The following is a 14274-nucleotide window of genomic DNA, read 5'->3' as shown; positions in this document are numbered from 1 at the left end:
TACTATTAGTCATTATTATGGGAAAGACTCTATTCATTTAGCCTTTGTCACAGTTTTTAGCACTGAGCTGTTTCTTACTAGCAAAAGGAACTCCTAACATTTCCAGCTGCATTGTGTATTACACTACAGGTAGAAGCTGCACAATATCTCTAATGAAAATAAGCCACACCTAAGCCTCCAGGCAGAGGTGTATCAGCAGCTGGAAATGCAAGTTCCAGATAACAAGTCCCTCCAGACCTCTTGGAAAAGTTCATTAGCACATAATGTTCTCACTAAGTTTATGGAACCGATCCAGTTGTTTTGTCTAAGTAGGTAGAGAATCAGAGAGGGGGCATAATGAACTGGAAGTCTATAGGGATGGAGGAACAGAAAGAGAAGGGGAGTTCAGGGACATAGTAAGGAGGGAGGGAGAAGAAATTACAAGATCTGGATGAGTGTCCAAACCTGGTGTTTAAAACCATCATTTCACTAATCTGCTCTCTATTGCTGTAATGTCTTCCTTAGTTCCAGAACTAAGGATGTTAAATTTAGATTAGTCAAACTAATCAAATAGTTGATGTAATAATTTGCATTGACTATTCAATTAGTTAATAAAGGCACCTCTCCCTTTGAAATGTAGCAAGAACCCTGCCAGCTCTTGCTACATTTCAAAGGCAGAAGCGCCGCAGGGAGCATGGGGCCAGTGGGGGGACTCAAGCAGTGAAGTATAACTTTATATCCTCTAGGCTAAAGAAATAAAATATCACAGAAATTGTACACATTACTTCTTCCTAAACAAAGCTCTGACTGATATGCAATACTTGTGGGCTTGCTTTCATTTATTCTTTATTGTGTCTATATCAGTGGCTTTCAAACTTTTGTTTTTCCATAAACCAGTTGAAGAAAATTGTTGATGCCTGTGACCCAACATAATTATACATTTTGACTAGAGTGTAGGCTCTGAGGTGGGGCTGGAAAGAGGGATTTAGGGTGGAGGACGGGGCTCAAGGCTGGGGCAGGGGATTGGGGTGATGGGTTGGGCATGGGCTTACTCCAGAAAGTCTCAGTCAGCAGTGTAGCTAGGATTCTAAGGCTGGCTTCCTGCCTGTCCTGACACCTCAGACCATGCTGTGCCCCAGAAGCAGCCAGAAGTATGTCTGAGTCCTAGGCAGAGGTGCACAATTGGGAACCAGTCAATGGGAGTGTGGAGAATATGCTAGAGGAAGGGCAGTTCAAGGAGCCCTGTGTGCCCCCCCAGGAACTGGACCTGCTGCTGGAGTGGAGTGCAATGCAGTTCGTGGTGCCAGGACAGGCAGGAAGCCTGCCTTAGCAACCACCACTAGTCACCTGGTTGCCCTATAGCAAAGCAACCCAGTGCCTGGCATTCCATTACCCAGAACTGGATTGTGACCCATGCTTTGAAGACCTGGACAGAATTTTCTTCAGTAGCTCTTCTTCCTTTGCTACAAAAAACAAGGAAGTCATTTACGTTTTCCACTCTAGCTGGACTTTGAAACAAGCATGATAAAGAATAAGGCAGACATGAATAATTGATTATATATTATCTGGGATACAACTGAATTTTTCCATAGAGAAATTAGAAACAAGGCATTACTCTTCCTTGTAATTTAACAGTCCAATAGATATCTAGCATGATTGTTCTGAACAGGTGTGGGAGAACGGATCAAAAGTATACTACAAATTACTAACACAAGTGCTAGAGTGGTTACAGACAGAGGAGGGAGCTACGAGAAGTTTCCACTGCTAAAATCAACAATGCAGATCAATGGCAAATGACGTGCAAGGCCATAATCAGCTATTGAGAAAATAATAGGAGACTTTGGTAGAAACCCTGCTTTAATTTACTCTTCCCTGATAGTGAGAAATAGATTCCATAGAACAAAGAAGTATGTAATTCAAAGGTTTAACACAGAGATACATCTGCTGCTGAAAATTTGAATGCAATTCATGCTGTTAAGATTCAGAGCAAACACATACCACCAATTCAGTATTTTTTTTTTCTAGCTTCAGTGAGAGACAGCTGCACCACTGTAACAGATCATTCTTGGGGACTGAGCTGGCTTTGCAATTATTCAGCTGGGCCTAATATCAGTTCCACAACAGCAGTACATTCAGCTGTCTTCGTTATTTAAGGTGGACTGTGTTCATTCATGGACATAGTTTGTGTCAGTCTTTGCAGAAAGTTTCACTGATCTTAGTTTATTCAAGATCTCTAAATTAGCAAATTATAAGCTATAGAAAGGAAGCAGTAATTAAAATTATAAGGCGGGAGGATCTCTGCAAATGTATTATGCATGCAGTCTTACACAAAATAATTTCTCTCTCTATGAATATTATTGTATTAATCAAAAGAGAAAGACAATATCGTTACAAGGTGTAAGTTTCACACGGAATAGTGCATTCCCTTAGGATAAACTAACAATAGCTTGTTATAAAATGTTTTAATTTTTCCTTCTAGTAGAAGTTACTAAACAAATCAATTTAAAATAATAATGGCACCAATCAAAATATGTAGTTTTGGTTATATATTGCTATAATAAAAACGTTACCCCATTTTTCTTCTAGGTATGTAGCTATCATTTATCCTTTTAAGCCCAAACTTTCTACTGTAAACACCAAAATAATTATAGGAATAATATGGATGGTGGCTTTTGGACTCGCCTTCCCGCAGTGCTTTTATGCTAAGATAACGATTGATAACGGAATGACTAAATGTATTGTTACCTGGCCAGATGATGTTGGACGAAAGCATCAGCTCATGTAAGAGCATCTCATTTGTATAAAATATAAATGAGAAATCTATGCAGCATTGCTTGAAAGTTTAAAGTTTTTCTAAATGCAGTGCTCTTGGATACATGTGTTAAAAGCAAGCAATGTCCTTTTGAACTATATGATGCAGAGGGAAGGACAACTGTAACCTGAGCATTCCTTGTTAGCTAGAAATAAAACTGTGTTCATCTCTTTGATCAGAGAATTTGTGTTGTAACCCAGCTGATGTTGCAGGAGGAGAAAATCAAGGCAATGGAAATGGGGGTTGTGTTGTATAAACATAAGAGAAAACTAAATGTAAACACTACTAAATGGACAATAAATTTTGGTTCCAGTGATCTCCCCAATCCTAGCTTCAGGCAGGAAAAAGATCCAAGTATTTTTATGATTTGGGGATTACATAATTAACTATAAAAAAATAATCTACTTTGATCTTGCAAATAACAATGTCATCATTCTGAGAAGACATACACATGCAGCCTTTTGTGATTAATGCCAGAAGTGGGTGCCAAATGCTTCATGAATAATCCTCCTTTAACACAGTTTATGTGCAAATGACATCTGCTGTAACTGAATAAGTCAGGTGGTCCCTCTCCATAAATGGTGGTTGCTCAAAATAATCATACAAAGCATAATATTTATGTTTTTTTTACATGAAATGAAACTTGTTGGATAACATTAGATAGAGCTCTTTTATACAATCAAAGGTGATGGTATTGCTTTTGGTAGAGATAGCTGGTGGATCCTGCTTAGACAGTTGGTTTATTTATTTGTGTTTTTGTAAATAAATAAAATGATATAAATAATAATCTAAGTTTGAATGCCATTCACTTAGCAAAACTCTAAACACATATTGCCAGTTATTTTTTCTTACCAATTCAGTCATTTGCTTCCAGTACATTAAGTCTGAAGTACTTAATCCAACAAAATTCCCATTAACTTCAACAGGAGTTTTGCAGGATTAAGAACCTCCGAAATAAATCCAGCATCCTTGCATATTGCAAGATACTTTATAATTAGGGCTGTCAAGTGATTAAAAAAAGTAATTGCAATTAATCATGCAATTAAAAAAAGAGGATAATCTTGCACAGACCAGATAGTAACACTTCGGATCATCGTAGAACAATGCATTGAATGGCCAGCACCACTCTACATCAACTTCATAGACTTTAAGAAAGCCTTCGACAGTGTGGACAGGCAGTCCATCTGGACTATCATGCAACATTATGGAGTTCCAGGCAAACTGATTACCATAATCAAGAAACTGTATGAAGAATACTCCTGCCAAGTCATCCATGATGGAAAATAGTTGGAAAAATTCCAGGTCACAACAGGTGTATGTCAAGGCTACCTTCTTTCTCTGTTACTCTTCCTGATTATCCTAGACTGGGTCACAAAAACAGCATATGCTGACTCAGGAAGGGGACTCCCATGGACTCAAACTAGGAGACTTGAAGAGCTAGAGTTTTCAGACAAGTTAGCCCTGCTTGCAGATAAACTAGAGCATATGCAAGAGAAGATGGATGCCCTACAGCTGAACGAGTGGGCCTCAAGATTTGTCAAGAGAAGACCAAGTTAACGAGTATTAACAACAGACAGGAAGGTGAAATTACAATTGAAGAAAAACCAGTGCAAGAGGTTGACCAGTTTGTATACTTGGGGAGTGTTATCAGCAAGAATGGGGGAACTGAAGAGGACATTGGTGTGAGAATACAAAAGGCGCAACAAGCCTTTGCCATACTGTGACCAGTCTGGGGTACAAGAGCCATTGTAGTATGCCAAACGAAACCTTGTGGACCACAACAAATCAGGAACCAATGGAAGTCCAGATTAAGAAGAGAAACTGGTGATGGGCAGGCCAAATCCTGTTTAAGGACTCTGAGGAATGTATCATGCGACAAGCATTAAAATGGAATCCAAAAGGAAAGAGGAAAAGAGAACGTCCCAAACAAACATGGCGATGAAGCTTCTTGGATGAAGTAAAAGCAGCTGGCTTAACGTGGGATCAAATCAAGACTATGGTTAAGGATCGCAAGAGATTGAGAATGACTGTGGAGGCCCTATGCTCCGTTAGGAGCCCAAAGGACTAATAGATAGAATCATGCCATTAATCGCATGTGCTGCTCCTTTGAAACTCTGTGGCAGCATTTCAAAGGGGCCCAGGATCAGCTGGCTCCAGGTTTTGTGCAGCGCTGCTCCTTTGAAGAGCTATGATGGCACTTATAGGGTTGCCAGATGGTTTCAATAAAATACCGGACATATTTGAGATTACATCACAATCTAAATTACATCTTATTTAGAAAATACCAGACATTTATATTTTCTCAATTTGTTTCCTGATCAGAAAGCTCAAATACTGGACTGTCTGGTTCAAAACCAGACACCTGGCAACCCTATGCTTCAAAGGTGCAGCACATTAGGAGACTGAGATCAGCTGGGGACTCCAGCTGATCCCCAGCTCTGCATTGCAAAGCCACTTTGAAGTGCTGCTCCAGCACTTCAAAAGTGTTTTGCAACAGTGGAGATGGGGATCAGCTGGGGACTCCAGCTGATCTCTTGCTCCGTTTGTGCTGCCCCTTTGAAATGCCGTTTTGGTGCTGGAGCGGCACTTCAAAGGGGCTTTGCAACATGGAGCCAGGGATCAGCTGGAGTCCCCATCTGATCCCCAGCTCCGCTGTTGCAAATCACCTTTGAAGCGCCAGAGCGGCACTTCAAAGGGCCAGCACAGCATTAATGCCTGCAATTAATGTGTTTTAAAGGATTAACACCATAATCCTGTCCTGCGTTAATTGCAGGCATTAACACAGGTCAATTGACATTCCTATTTATAATTATGTATAATTTTGATTTTATAGCTTTTGTAATTTGTAGTTAACTTTTTATAGCAACAAATGTTATAAATCCTTCTGCCATGACCCCAGTAAAGCAACTAAATATGAATAAGCTGACATGAAATCTAAGTCACTGTTAGAAAGATAAATAATGTTGTCTTAAAGGAGCCCAGGCTTCAGTTCAAGGAAATACCCTTGGCACATGAAAGAAACGCATGTTTCCAGTTGGTGGAAGTTCCTTCCATCTGCACTGAGGCTTCATGGTGAAATTTTGTTCTCAGAGGCAGGCGGTACCACAGCTCCCATTGAAGTTAATGGGGACCATGCACACACATGTGTGGTGATTTGACACTGGGACAGAAGCTTTTGGAGACACACATTAACTGTAAAGATGTATCTATTTTTATTTTTCAGGTATCACATCACAGGGATTGCCTTGGTTTATCTGCTGCCTTTAATAGTGATGTTTGTAGCATATAGCATTATAGGAATTACTCTTTGGAGGAGTACGGTTCCTGGAGACTACGCTAATAGAGTCTATTATCACCACCAAGTTACTGCCCAAAAAAAGGTTAGAAAAGAAACTCTTACCTTGCCAACTGTTCTGAGTCTAGCTGTGAAATGTAACTTACATTCATTCAAAGTGTGCTGTGATTGTGCATTGGCACATTAAAGATGTATGGAAAAGTCTGACAAAATAGCTTAGGGGGAGGAGAGGTGACAATTTTTCACAGACCTCCTAATGAGTGTGAAAAGTGGTGATTTGTTATAAGACAGTCTCTAAGGGCACATCTACACTTGCTGCACTGGAGATCAAAATTCTGGTGTTCGACTTGGCGGGTCTAGCATAGGCCCATAAAGCTGAGGGCGGCTCCAGCTGGCACCTGTACTCCTCGCAATCATGAGGAATGAAGGAAGCCGACGGGAGCATCAGCCTTCCACTGTGTGGACACTGCTAAGCTCGGTTTATAAGCTGACTCAGCTACATATTCTGCGTAGCTGGAGTTGCATACCTTAAGCCAGCCTTCCAGATCTAGTGTAGACTAGTCATGTAAAATTTAGATTAATTGGCTAATCAAAGAGTCCATGCAATTTGAATCAACTATTCAATTAGTCGATAAGGGCGCCTCTGCCTTTGAAGTGCAGCAATAGCCCCAGGGCTGTTGCTACACTTCAAAGGCTAAAGCATTCTAGGGAGCAAGGGGCCAGTGGGGGGGCTCTGGCCCCGTGCCCCCCGTGATGTTTCAAAGCGGCAGCACCTCATGGAGCCCGGGGTCAGCTGGGGACTGTCAGCAAGGGGCAGGAGGTGACTCTTAGCTGGGGACTCCCAGCTGACCTCGGGCTGCACACGGTGTTTCAAAGCGGCAGACCCCAGGCTTCATGCGGCACTGCTGCTTTGAAGCACCCTCTTCTCCTCCCCCCCCTCCACTTGCTGCCTCTTTCTGATAGAGGCAGTGGGGGAGGAGCGTGGTGGGGGAGTGACTAGTCGACTAGTGTGTCAGCTATCTGATAAGCATTTATCGGATAGTCAACTAGTTGTTCACATCCCTCGTATATACCTGGCCTCAAAGAGAGAGCATCCAGTCTGGGAGAATTTACTGTTTTGCCCAAAGCTACATGGAGTGTAGAAGGTAGTGTCCAGTGGATTCATGCCTCAAGGAATAAGATCTATGTATGCTATAGACAGGAAAAAATTTCTCTTCCCATTATGCAATGCCACAATTCAACTGCTGGCCTCGTTACCTACCTTTCCCCAATATTTCCAGTTTGACTGCAAGCAATTTGTATGGTGCAGGCTGCCTTAGTAAGCTGAAATGTATTAATGCAAAGAAATATATGAAGTCTACAGTCATTATATGCTCTTGTGATGTCTGTGCTCAGAACCACTATCAGCATTAATAGGGTAGAAGTTCTTCTCATTTTTCAGGTATCTAAAAGGGTGTCATAAGGAAGAGGGAGAAAACTTGTTCATCTTGGCCTCTGAGGATAGAACAAGAAGCAATGGGCTTAAACTGTAGCAAGAGATGTTTAGGTTGGACATTAGGAAAAAGTTTGTAACTGTCAGGGTGGTCAAACACTGGAATGAATTGCCCAGGGAGGTTGTGGAATCCCCATCTCTGGAGATATTTAAGAGTAGGTTAAATAAATATCTATCAGGGATGATCTAGACAGTATTTGGTCCTGCCATTGGGGCAGGGGACTGGACTTGATGACATCTCAAGGTCCCTTTCAGTCCTAGTATTCTATTCTATGACCTAAGGCACAATGAGGCCCCTAAGATATTACAAAAAATATGCAGTGATTAAACAATTCAGGTGGAAGAACAGTATTGTTTTAAAATCAGTCACATATAAAACTTCAGATAATTGCAAAGAGACATAATAAAATATTCCTTTTATTTTTCTAGTTTGTGAGGACCATGGTAATTGTTGTGATAAGGTAACCAACAGACAGCAAAAGTTATCACCTCTACTTCATCCTGGGGAGCATCAGGAAAGACATCTATCAGCAAAAGTATATTCAGCAAGTATAGCTTGCAGTCTATCTGCTTGCTATGAGTTCTACTGTGTACAATCCAGTTATTTACTGCTGCCTTCATCAAAGGTTAGTAGCAAAAAAAACAAACAAAAAAATCACAACAGAAAACCCACACACGTGACAAAAAACAAACAGCCCCCTCTAGCTTGGACAGCGGTTAGGAATAGTTCAAAGACAGGCTGAGCAAGTGCAGAATGCTGACAGAACGTGACTTTGGCCATTACAAGGGATGCTGACTACTTTAGACCACAGTGAAAGCAGTACTCCCATTGCTACTGCTGCTTGCTGTGTGCTCCATAATACGTGTGAATGTAAAGGGGGAAGTTTCTGGCAGGGTCGGGAGCGAGACAGATCATCCAGTGGTTAAATATGAGCAGCCAAACATCAGGACAATAAGGAGAGCAAACTCAGGGGCACTGTGAATCAGAGAGGCTTTGAAAACCAGTTTCACAAATGACCAGACAATGATGTGACAGTTATGTATGTTGCTTTTAACAAGGTGTCCCTTGCTGTACATGTACTGGCCTCTTCCCCCAATGCAGTTGGCACAATGAATAAAGATCCTGTTTTTCTGAAATCAGTTTTATTTGGGAACCACTGGGAACATAGAACAGGAGTTTAGGGCACGAAGTCTGATGGCAGGAGGAGAGTGCAAGGGCAAGTGGCTGGTTACAAAGCAGTGGCAATGACAGCCTTCTGCTCCTGGAGACACTCCTAGGCATTGAGTGAAAGGCTTCCCATGACTCGCCCTGCCTGCATTCTAGGATGCCTGGGAGCGGAGACGATGGAACTGGTGAGGAGGGCAGGTGATTTGTCATAGGGTGCAGGAGGACTCAGTGCATCTCATTCTGTGTTTTATGCTCACGTTCCCTGCTTGCTTTCCTGCCCCGTTCCGTGAGGATGATTTCTCTCAGCATTCTCCTCCAGACATTCAGCTGAGCTCTATCAGTCCAGGCAGACTGTCTGAGTTCATTATACATTTCATCCTGTGTACATTTTTTTCCCACTTTCTGGTGTGTGACAGCCAACGTGCAGGGGGAGCAGGTAACAGCTGCACTGGGGAAAACAACAAGGGTAGGCTTTAGAGACAATAACCTTTAGAGAAGGTTAACTCTTTTACAATGAATGAAACAGTGTGCTGCGGAAAAGGCGTGTTATGTACAAGACCAAGTTTTTCATTTTAAACTGAGTGCCTAACCAGGCAGGTAGAACATCCAGCACTGGTCAGCTGAACTCGTTTGGTGGCAGGCATGGTAAGCAAGAGATTGGGGTTCTTGCTCTTTTGTTTCCACATGTATGAAATAGTGCTTGCAAAGAACAGCCCCTCATAGCTATGTAAGCATCAGCATTTGCAAAGGGGGGCAATGTTTGTGAGGGGCCCTGCAAAGGGGGGATTGAGTGAGGGACTGGCTAAGGGGGGGAATCGGGTAGAGGTATATGGGTTCATGCAGTCTGTGCATGGTCACCCCCCTTCCTGACCAACATGGCTGGTCTCCAGGATGATCCCTTCAAGCCCATTGCAAGCAGGGCAGCAAGCCTGAGGTCATGATTTGTTGGAGGATGAACAAATGGAGGTGGATGGCCTCAGTGTTATCATTTACGGAACTTTCCCTATTTCATCCAGGCTGCCATGCATGACATCAGTCTTCTCCAAGAGCATGACAGGGAGCAGATGCTGACTGAATGTGCCTCAAAACCTGTACCTTATGCTGCAATGCTTTGTGCTGCCATGATGCCAGACCACTTACTGCTGGCTTGGCGTGGGAAGGTGTCCTAGTATGAAGGATGGAATAAGGCAGCCCTCACCAAAAACCTTTTGAAAAGGATTACAGAGTACCTCCAGGAGAGCTTTCTGGAGATGTGCAGGGAGGATTCCCACTTCACCTCCAGACAAGTTAAAATTTTACACAATTGTTCAGGGTATATCAAACAGATTAAACCCAATTACATTTAGCCACTGTAGTATGATTACAAACATGAACTTACCAGAAGTGCCCTCCCCACCATCAAGGTCTGGCAGCGATACCATCTGGGAGGAATGGATTGTCTCCAAAGTTATGAAAAGGTGCTGACTGTCGGAGGGATCAGATCCTCCACTTGCCTGCTGAGCATTCTTTTTCTCCTCCTCTACAATGTCTTCATTGTTGCTCATGGCAGCCTGAAAAGTCACTTGGAAGGTATTGACAGTTTGGGGACAGTGATTGAATCCCCCACTACAATGCCAGGCAGGTGCTCATAGAAGCAACCTGAGGCTCTGACCTGGGCCAACCGCTTGCCTGTGCTTGTATTTTCACACAGCACTGCTGAGTGTCCCTTCAGTATCCTTTTCCCACCATGCTTTGTGTGATTTTGGCATAGAGATCAGATTTCTCCTGCTGCTTCAATGTTCTGCCTGCACAGATTCCTCTCCCCATACAGCAGTGAACTCCAGTACCTCCTGCATGCTTTGTGTTGGAGTGCATTTTATTTTTTTATTTAAAATATTTTTACCCATCTCTCTATTTAAAATATTTGAGGCAGCTTACAAAATTTTAAAATGAATATATAAAAAAGTAAAATAAAAGACCCCAAGTGTGGGGAGGGCGCATAAAACCTATTAAGGCACACCAAGAGAAGAAGCGCACATGCGCACTCACACACGAACTCAAGCACCAATAAAAGCATGGGTAAAAAGAGAGGCTTTAGCCTGGCGCTGAAACAATGGTGCTAGAATGTCCTGGGCAGAGAATTCCATCGCCTGGGATCAAAAGCTGAAAAGGCCCTGCCCCGCACAGATGTCAGTCTTATCTCCGTAAGTGGAGAAACATGGAGCAGAACCTCCCCAGCTGACCTTAATCCCCAGGCAGGTTTATACAGCCCTTATAGGGCTTTATAGGTTATAACCAGGACCTTGAATTGTGCCCGGAAACCTACCAGAAGCCAGTGCAGCTTCTAGAGCACAAGCATAACATGCTCTGCATAGTGAGTGTCAGTTAAAATTCGAGCAGCCACATTCTCAACCAGTTGAAGTTTCCGAAAACTTTTCAAAAGCAGCCCCCAGATAGAGTGCATTACGGTAGTCCAATGGGGATGTGACAAGAGCATGAATCACCGTAGCCAAGTCATTCCTATTCAGGGTCACAGCTGGTGCATCAGCCAAAGCTGCACAAAAGCACTCCTGGCCACCGAAGAAATCTGGTTCTCAAATATTAGAAAGGGCACAAGGACTCCCAAGCTGTTCCTTCAGGGAGAGTGCGACCCCATCCAGAATAGGTAACACCACATTCCTAGTCAGATGGCTTCCTGCTCAACAGGACCTCAGTCTTAATCCGGATTCAGCTTCAGTTTATTTGACCTCATCCAGTCCATCACTGCTTCCAGACACCGGTTCAGATTAGTTGCTGCTACAGCTGGATCTGATGTGTCAGAGAAATAGAGTTGGGTATCATCTGCACTTCTCCAAAGTTGCCCATAGATGGTCAAATTTAGCGCTACTCCTCTTGTCAAGGACAGAAATTGGCGTGAAAAGCCCTTAACGTTGGCTGAAGGGGTTTGGTAGCTCTAGACTAATTTTTGTTATAAAAATTGACCTAATGTAGCTAACTTCAAACTAAACTCGTAGGGTAGCCCAGGCCTCACTGGAATTTCCTCAATACAGCTTATGGTCACTTAGCATTTATGAAGAGCGACCATATTAAACACATGAGAGAACATGAACATCCCCTCTGTAAAAGTCAGAATGAAAAACTAGATCAAATACAATCTTGCCATAGCCCAAACTTGTAGGGGCTTTTTGTTTTGTTTTTGAAAGGAAAGATCATTCTCTTTGTTGGCTGCCTCCTACTGCTTTGTCATTTGAGCAGTTAAAGTCTCTCTCTCTCTCTCTCTCTCTTTTTTTGGTGGCATTTAATCCCTCAACAGTCAAATTCTCTCAGACAAGTTCACAGGGCTCCCACTAACTTTAGTGGGAGCCTTTCATATTCCCGTGCTCATTCAAGGGTGAAACGTGGCACAGCTGTTTCTCTCTTTGCAGTTAGTATGATCATGGTAATTTCCGTTTTTGTGTTTGTGCACGTTTGCAGGCTTCGTTCTGGCTTTAGACTAGCTTTCCAATGGTGCCCATATATAAAAGCAACAGAGGGAGACAAACTTAAACTTACTTATCCATCAACGTCACAGCTGATCCGCAACCGCCAGGCAAACAAAGCTAATTCAAAAACAGACACACTGAAATGAGAAAAAGACGACATCAGTATCTTGCTTGCATTTGACACACTGATTTTTATGCTAATACTCTTTAATATTGTTCAAAATACAGTCTAAAAGATACGGTAGTAGACTTTAGAAGCCTGGGGTAGTTTTATTATTTTGGATCATGCTGTTCCAAATGTCATCACCAGTGGAAATAGGATAAGAGTAGTAATTCTGGATGGATTTTTCAGCCTAACCTTTCTCCACTCCTCCCTGACTTCCAAAAGATGCAGGTTTGAATCAAAATCTATGTAGATTTTGTCTGTTTCATTTGAAACAACAAGCAACAACAACAAAAGGAAATGTCTAAATGGGTTATTTCAGCTTTAGTGAAAGAAAACATTTAGACTTTTGGTGCTAGATTCACAAGGGGATTTAGGCACCATTCACAAAATGGAGAGGACAGCAAACAGCAATAGCACTTACTAGTTAGGGCACTCACCTGGAATGTGGGATTTCCATGTTTGAATCCCAGGTCTGGAGCATATAAGTAGCTACCAGACTATATAATCATTCTCTTATGTTCTTTCTCTGAATAGTCAAATATTTCATAGAAAGTGGGCAACCAAGGGCCCGGTGAGCTGGGAGAAAACTAACCTGGGTTCAAGTCCCTGCTCCAGAGCAGGGATTCAAACATGTTTACTCAATGACTGTCCTAATCACCTCTTTTTTGTGAATCTAGCCCTTCACTGTGTTTGCCTTTATTTAAGCAAATAAACAAACAGTTACAATACCTGAAATCAAAATGAAAATGTTATTGTGTGTCAAACAAAACATTTCCTTACTTAGATTCAGATGAAGTGAGAAACTACTAGATGTGATCACCAGGTTCAAAGATCTACTGATGGGTCCCCTGACTGTATTTCTGCTCCTGGGTTAGATAAGATGACTATCTAAGGAGATGGTGGTACCTAGGGATATGGTAAAATCTCCATTCTTAAAAACCTCTAAGGCCAGCCTGACAAAGCCTTGGCACAGATGATCTAGTTGGGGTAGGTCCTGCTTTGAATAGGGCATTGGACTAGATAATTTCCTCAGGTCGCTTCCTAACTTAATCATCTATTATTCTATGATTAGCATTCCCCCCCCTCCTCTTTTGTGCAACTGGAGCAATGGGAAGAAGGAAAACCAAAACTTCTAAGCTTAGTGCAAATGCAAATATGAAGACATCTTTCCTGATGCCTTTATAGTAGTGAAAACAGGACACAATCCTAGCTGGGATCCCTGAATGCAGTTGTGTGTATGGAACAAAGAAAAGACATCTGACACACTATCAAGATGCACCTTTCAAAAAAAAAAAAAAAAAACCATCCAATCTTATTTAAAAATGATCAGTGATGGACACGGTGAGCCTGTGTCCATTCTTCCAGAAAGCTAGTTCATCTTCCATCTCTTCTTGACATACAATCAGTTTGCACTTTAGGTGACTAACTTGAGTTCTCCTCCCACTAAACAGCTCTACAATATACTAATAAGAAACCAAAAAGTGTTGCTTTATTGAGGGAGTGGGCTATAGACTAAACTTCTGGGGGTCAAGCTGTGGTTGCTCTTGAAGGGCTGAGATAGCACATTGCAGAGCTAGCATCACCATCCCCCCTTGACTTGTAGGGCTATGAAGGTTGCAGCTATTTTTTGATGGATCAGTCAGTGACGCTTTTTGTTAGCCTGTTTCCAGTTCATATTTAGAAAATGGTTTCTTCAGTTTTAGAAGTCCTGGCTCAATTTCTGTTCTGGGAAGATATGGTATTTCCCAGATCTAGTAGTTGAAAGTGGAGACTCTTCCCATCATTCAGTAGGCACAGTAATAAGTGCAGTGTATGTCAGGTTACATTATTTACAGCAATTTATGAGCTAACAAGAAGCTGGCTCTCAATAATAAATACAATCCTTGATAATATACATAGAA

At 42.2% G+C, this 14274-nt stretch overlaps 1 protein-coding gene across 1 annotated transcript; it reads left to right on the top strand.

Moving 5' to 3' along the window:
* The first annotated feature begins 1192 nt into the window (after window positions 1–1192).
* Window positions 1193–12466, top strand: TACR2 (tachykinin receptor 2). The gene is given in 5 exon segments (XM_075935628.1): window positions 1193–1291; window positions 2516–2760; window positions 6015–6171; window positions 8008–8204; window positions 12200–12466. Coding segments are annotated over 5 exon segments (852 nt in total). The 3' UTR covers window positions 12354–12466.
* The last annotated feature ends 1808 nt before the right edge of the window (window positions 12467–14274 follow it).

This window comes from Pelodiscus sinensis, chromosome 8 (genome assembly GCF_049634645.1).
Source record: "Pelodiscus sinensis isolate JC-2024 chromosome 8, ASM4963464v1, whole genome shotgun sequence".
NCBI classification, from domain to species: Eukaryota; Metazoa; Chordata; order Testudines; family Trionychidae; genus Pelodiscus; species Pelodiscus sinensis.
The sequence above is the reverse complement of the archived record's forward strand: the minus strand, read 5'-3'. Positions and strand labels throughout refer to the sequence as shown.